Genomic DNA, 6,139 nt, shown 5'->3' on the forward strand with positions numbered 1-6,139 from the left:
CACAATATTCAATTTAGTATCATTCGATATAGCCAACACTTTCAATACCATCCCTCATTCCACCATACTCTAGGCACTTCAACATCACAGAGTGCCTCAGTACCTTTGAGCGCTGCTGGCCGATTACTTACGGGACCGCGAAGTCCTGTATGTTAACAGAGACGGCCAGCTCCAACGGCGCGGTGTAGCCAGCGGGGTTCCGCAGGGTTCGGTCCACTCTTGTGGAACCTAGGCTTCAACTAGCTCCTCCGGGGCGTCCTTCTCGCGGGCATGAGTGTCACATTATGCGAATGACACTCTGGTCACTACCCGGGGAAGACATTTGGGGCCTCGGCACGGCTGGCGTCAGCGGGCAGCACATTAGTCGCTCGCAGAATACGACGCCTCGGTCTGAAAGTCGCGCTGGAGAAGACTGAGGCCCTCTTCTTTCCGGGGCCTCGCCAGCGCGCCCCTCCCGACGCGTTGAGGACATTAGGATTGACGTCAAAGGCCAAATGAAATATCTGGGCCTCACGCTTGACGGGAGGTGGCATTTTAGCCCGCACTTCAACGGGCTAGCGCCACGCCTCCTCAAGGCAGCCAGCGCACTGAGTTGGCTCCTCCCGAATTTGGGAGGGCCACAAACGAGATGTCGTCGATTTTATGCCGGCGTTCTGAGGAGCATGGCGCTGTATGGCGCCCCAGTCTGGGCGGACGCACTCAACAAGAGGTAGAATGCTGCCCTTCTGCGCAGACCCCAGCGGGCCATAGCGCAGAGGGTCGCAAGGACCTACCGCACGGTAGGGCACGCTGCGGCGTGCGTCCTCACTGGTACTCCTCCTTGGGAGCTAGAAGCTGGGGTCTTGTCTGTCATCTATCACTGGATGGCAGACCAGAAGGCGCGTGGAAAGCGCCCGGCCCCGGAGCGATGCGGCGCCGTCACGAAGACATGACTCGCGCGCATTTTGGCCGCCATTGGTCCTGTTCTGGACCAATGGTTGGAACGACCGCACGGGGTCCTCACGTTCCGTCTGGCGCAGGTGCTGACCGGGCATGGCTGCTTCGGTTCGTACCTGCAAAGAATCGGGCGGGAAGAAATGCCCGTGTGCCACAAATGTGGAGCGGCGGATGACACGGTGCACACCCTCGCGGTCTGCACAGGCTGGGAGGAGCAGCGCCGTGTCCTCACTGCGGTCGTGGGCCGGGATCTTTCGCTTCCGAGCCTGGTCATCGCCATGCTGGGAAGTGAAGGATGCTGGAAGGTGGTCGCCTCCTTTTGCGAAGAGGTCATCCTTCAGAAGGAGGCAGCGGAGCGCGAGCAGGAGAACGATCCTCTCGCCCCATCGCTCCGCAGGCGGAGAAGGGGCCGGAGAAGGCGGTTGTACGACTGTTCTACTCTGCCCCCAGGTGGCGGCCAGCAGGCCGGGGGTGCGGGGGCACCCTTGTCACCTTCGTCTGACGGGAACGGCTTGGCGTTTCGGGCATTCCCGTCGGACCCCCACAAGTGGGGCGTGTAGGGTCCGCCGTGTAGGCGAGCTGTCGCTGTAGCGTGGTGTCGCGGAAGTCTAAGGCTACGGCCGGATACTCGCGACACCCCCACTCGGGCTACGACGGAACGCCGCGGAGGTTTTAGTGGGTATACCCCGTCCTTTTTAGGGCGCCGGGAGTCCCACACACCACCCTGTCCCCCGGCAGTGGTGACGGTGCGCAAAGCATTTCCTCCGCGACAAAAAAAAAGGGGGCCCAAAACGAGCTGTGCCTAGGGGCCCCGAGATGGTTAATCCGGCCCTGTTTGGTGGAACGTTAAATTGTAGGAAAAGTGGTTGTCAACCATCCAAGATATTATCTCCTTGCCCGTTAACCCACGTCTATGGAGATTCCACCCCTAGAGTTCCTTCTGATAGAGACCCAGTGCCTTTATCAGAAGTGGGATTCGAAGGGCACTATTCAAAGGAGATAAATCTTTCAGCATGCACACCATTGAAGTAATGTTACTACTATAACTCAATGATGCACACCTACGCTACGCAACTCATCAAGTTTTACATGGAGGATGCTGGCTCAGACATTTGGACATTGAGAGTTGGTGCAGGTTGACGGAAATTATTGTGATTGACGTAAACTGGAAGGGCCTTTGTGAGTGAGTGAGTTGAGGGGGCCGGGCCACCCTGTTGCCGTGGTTGAAGGGGCTGTTTACGCCCGGGCCACGCTGATGTAATGTTGGTTTCCTGGTCGCATGTCTGCATGCCTGGATCAGCAGTAGTAGTGGTGCGGTTTGAGGTAAATGGTTGAAGGAGCCTTGGCTTAAGCCTTGCGCGTCAGGCCATGTTACCTAAACCCCAGGCTGGCCGTGTCGGCGCCGGACACAGATGCTGCAATTATTATTGATGATTAATAGTTAGTACCAATCTTAATATTATGTTATCTGTATAAATCTGTAGAGCGGAAGGTTTGTGATTCCTAAACGTAACACCCGACTGATGCGCAGAAAAAGATAACTGTCAATCAGTTGTGTCATGTCAAGCGTGTTGAGTTTGGTGGAACGTTAAATTGTAGGAAAAGTGGTTGTCAACCATCCAAGATATTATCTCCTTGCCCGTTAACCCACGCCTATGGAGATTCCACCCCTAGAGTTCCTTCTGAGAGAGACCCAGTGCCTTTAAATTAATTAAATAAAACATAAACGGTAAATATAGTTAGTAACTATTTCTGAATAGTTAATTAATAAAATAACCCGGCCTAACCACTGCCTGTGCTCTGTGCTGAGGTTTCGTTAAAATAGTAAATGTCATTGTCAATGTCAATTTAAGTCTGTGGTCAGTCAAGTCAAACAAATGTCAAACGATTGAATTCAGTTACTTTCGTAATTCGTTAGTTTTTTTAAGTTTTTTCAGAAATCTGCAACCAAATTAATAAATTGGACGAAATTTCAAGATGGAAATTGAGTACTATGATGTTACTGCAGAGTTAAATGCTAGAGAAATATTGCGGTACCTAAATAACATGGGAATTCAAAACATTAGTGGAGAGGTCCTCAAATATTTCATAACTGGTACAAAAGACTGTTATCATATTATTTTATTGCTTAAGAATCAAAATGTACAAAATTATAAACAATTTCGTTATGAATTCACGTTCACTCATCATGAGTGTAATAATACAAACTTGAGTTTTGTTTGTTTACAGATCTAAAAAAACTTATCAAGTATGATTTGGAGCAGAAAAATCTAGAAGCGAGTGGACAGAATCAAACACCAGAACCTTCAGGACCTGAGAGATTGCACAGTGCTAGCACCTTTTCATCAAGGATAAGATCGAAATGCCCTCAAAGTGCCCCAGTCAGTTGTAACAGAGATTGTCAAAGAAGAAAACCCTTAGGTTCTCGTAATGTCCATTCTGCGCCGAGCATAGGTCACCGGAAACCAGAAACGAACACCGCTGAACACTATAAAAGATCATGTTCATGTGTAAGAGTGGTGGAAAAGAAACAAGATGTTATCTCAAAAGAAAAGATTCCTTCGTCTAATAGTAATTGTAAGAACTACTACTAAGTTACTAGACACAATATTACAAAAATATTGTGGTATTTACAAAATTTTCATAATAATAAGATCCTAGCTTCATTCATCATTTTCTTTTACAGTAATCAAAGTTCCTCAGCAGCAAGCCATAAAGAAGTGTGATCCAGTGTCACTGTATCACCATTACACATCATTGTGGGCCAAGTATAAGCCCAATGTGCCCGGTGAAAATAATTGGTCCGATTTGAGATGGAATGTCAGACAAAAAATGGCTGGAAATGTACCTAAACCTGTAGTTAGTAAAGTAAGTTATTTTTAAATCAAAAATCGTGTTATTGTTATTATGTGTTTCGAATGCAAATAACTAATTACTGTTTTGGGTTGGGGGCAAATCAGTGATTAGCTTCTTCAGCTTCTAGTTTTACTATTATGAAAGACACTATCTTGGATTTTTATCATAAATCTTTATAAACTCTTTTTAATTCAAAGTTTTCAATTTCCAGGTTCCTGAAGGTCAAAATCTTGACAAAAAAAGTTCATTGAAGAAATGAACAAAATGCAGTTTCAAGCTAATAATGTGCTATCAATTCGACAATAATTAATGCAGGTGCTTGGTTTCTGTATAAAATAAAATCACTCAAATATCATTTATTTTTTATTTACACTAATGTTACAAATTATTTATATTGCAAATAAGTTTTTACACTTGATCTAACTTAAATGGTGCTTGTTGCTCTTTAGCAATCGAGTTGAGGTTGTGTAGAATCCTCTCTTCAATTTTTTCTGCTGCTGCCATTGTGAGAATGAGTGTATCATGTTTTAGCATGGAGTATACATTGAGCCCGTACACAGGCATTATGTTCACATGGGGCAATGCATCTGTAGCCACTGTTATGTTACGAGGTACTATATCAGTACTGAAAACAAATAATACAGATTAATAAATAAATTTTATATCATAAAAATGGTAAACATAGAAACTGTATGTGTAATTGTGGATAGTAAATGGTGGCAGCACAATAATTGCATGTTAGCAATAATTAATGTCAATAGAGAATTTTCATTTGAAAAGAAAACAATACTTACTCATCAACTATTAGTACTGATGGGCCCCAATTCCTATTTTCAATCAAATCCTTCAAATAATCAGGTTCATCAGATGGCAAGTCTAAATCCTTGATGATGTGTAAATCATCTTGTGCCAATTTTGCTGATAATGTTGAAGTCAGTCCGTAGATTCTTTGATAGAACGGTAACATGTAGAAATGCGTTGTAGCGGAGCGAGGTCCGTGAGCAATTCCACCCCCGCGAAACAGAGGCGATCTGATGGATCCATGTCGAGCTCTGCCTTGACCTTTTTGAGGCCACGGCTTCTTTCCTCCACCACGCACCTCAGCACGAGTTTTTGTATGCGCCCAGGAAACCCATCTGTACTTTCTTTGCCAAATAACGTTAAGGTGAATTATATCGATTCGTGGAACTGTGGCAAACACTGAGGGGTGGAGTTCAAACAAACCCAACTTCTTCTCTTCAACTGTATCTATATTCTCAACCCACACTTCGCGGGGCTTTGTGTAAACAGGAGGAAACATCCATTCTTTCTTGGTTACATCCAAAGAACTGTTTGAAACTGTTGCGGTAGTTTTAGTTACAGCAGATGAATAGACTCGAGACGGTACTGCTGTAATACTAAGTCTTTTGAGTGCAGTTATCAGCACAGAGGCCATAATTACAATAAATCTATATCAGTTTCAATTTACTTGAGGTTTTCCGAAAATAGCTGGAAAAAAAGAAAACATAACCTAGAAACTTCAACTCTGACATTTGATTGACATTGACATGCCATAAACAAACATAGTCAATGGCACAAAAAAAAATATTGTCAATGGTCAATGGCAAAGAGCTATAAATATTATGGAGGGGCTCTATTAAAAACTTTGCTATCCAGAGGCGGGTTTACATATTTACCGCTCGTAGGCTACAGTTCAATGCTCTAAAAATCAATATCTATCCATAGGTAATCTATCTATCTATCTATAGGTAAGTAAAAAAATGTAAGAACAGAGCCCTGAGCCCCGATTACGGTAATTTTTAACGTCAACAATCCAGACACGCTTCTCGATTCTGCGATACGATTGGTCGTTCAACAGCGTACGTCAGCTGTTTTGACCAATCGTATTGCAGAATCAGAAACGCGTCTGGATTGTAGACGTTAAAAGTTACCGTAATCGGGGCTCAGATTACGGTAATTTTTAACGTCTCCAATCCAGACACGCTTCTCGATTCTGCGATACGATTGGTCAATGGTCATTCAACAGCGTACGTCAGCTGAGCCCCGATTACGGTAATTTTTAACGTCAACAATCCAGACACGCTTCTCGATTCTGCGATACGATTGGTCGTTCAACAGCATATGTCAGCTGTTTTGACCAATCGTATTGCAGAATCAGAAACGCGTCTGGATTGTAGACGTTAAAAGTTACCGTAATCGGGGCTCTGTTTTGACCAATCGTATCGCAGAATCGATGAAGCGCATCTGGATTGGAATCGTTAAAAGTTACCGTAATCGGGGCTCAGCTATTTTATGTTTGAACTTGAGTTTTAGTTATATTCGAACACGTTTGTTTTGTGGATATGAC

General features: G+C 44.9%; 2 protein-coding genes across 2 annotated transcripts; one reads left to right on the forward strand and one right to left on the reverse strand.

Moving 5' to 3' along the window:
* Positions 1 to 2,800: 2,800 nt before the first annotated feature.
* Positions 2,801 to 4,147, forward strand: Hyls1 (Hyls1 centriolar and ciliogenesis associated). Its single transcript, XM_028306844.1, has 4 exons — positions 2,801 to 3,031; positions 3,166 to 3,513; positions 3,623 to 3,804; positions 4,004 to 4,147. The coding sequence occupies exons 1-4, from the start codon at positions 2,914 to 2,916 to the stop codon at positions 4,049 to 4,051; spliced, it is 696 nt and encodes a 231-aa protein (XP_028162645.1). The 5' UTR covers positions 2,801 to 2,913; the 3' UTR covers positions 4,052 to 4,147.
* Positions 4,143 to 5,323, reverse strand: mRpL4 (mitochondrial ribosomal protein L4). The gene is made up of 2 exons (XM_028306842.1): positions 4,587 to 5,323; positions 4,143 to 4,417 (listed from the first exon to the last, which is right to left on the reverse strand). Exons 1-2 carry the CDS (start codon positions 5,225 to 5,227, stop codon positions 4,201 to 4,203), a joined length of 858 nt encoding a protein of 285 aa, XP_028162643.1. The 5' UTR covers positions 5,228 to 5,323; the 3' UTR covers positions 4,143 to 4,200.
* Positions 5,324 to 6,139: the final 816 nt, after the last annotated feature.

The sequence above is a fragment of the Ostrinia furnacalis genome, unplaced genomic scaffold, assembly GCF_004193835.3.
Source record: "Ostrinia furnacalis isolate ACB-3 unplaced genomic scaffold, ASM419383v2 OfSCF2049, whole genome shotgun sequence".
Classification (NCBI taxonomy): Eukaryota; Metazoa; Arthropoda; class Insecta; order Lepidoptera; family Crambidae; genus Ostrinia; species Ostrinia furnacalis.

What these genes read in the sequence shown, in the direction of transcription:
- Hyls1 (XM_028306844.1), top strand. Translation starts at nt 2,914, where the DNA reads ATGGAAATTGAGTACTATGATGTTACTGCAGAGTTAAATGCTAGAGAA. An exon ending in CCTCAAATATTTCATAACTG is followed by an intron (nt 3,032 to 3,165) that starts GTACAAAAGACT and finishes GTTTGTTTACAG; the next exon opens with ATCTAAAAAAACTTATCAAG. An exon ending in CTAAACCTGTAGTTAGTAAA is followed by an intron (nt 3,805 to 4,003) that starts GTAAGTTATTTT and finishes TTCAATTTCCAG; the next exon opens with GTTCCTGAAGGTCAAAATCT.
- mRpL4 (XM_028306842.1), bottom strand. Translation starts at nt 5,227, where the DNA reads ATGGCCTCTGTGCTGATAACTGCACTCAAAAGACTTAGTATTACAGCA. An exon ending in TCAGTACTAATAGTTGATGA is followed by an intron (nt 4,418 to 4,586) that starts GTAAGTATTGTT and finishes ATTTGTTTTCAG; the next exon opens with TACTGATATAGTACCTCGTA.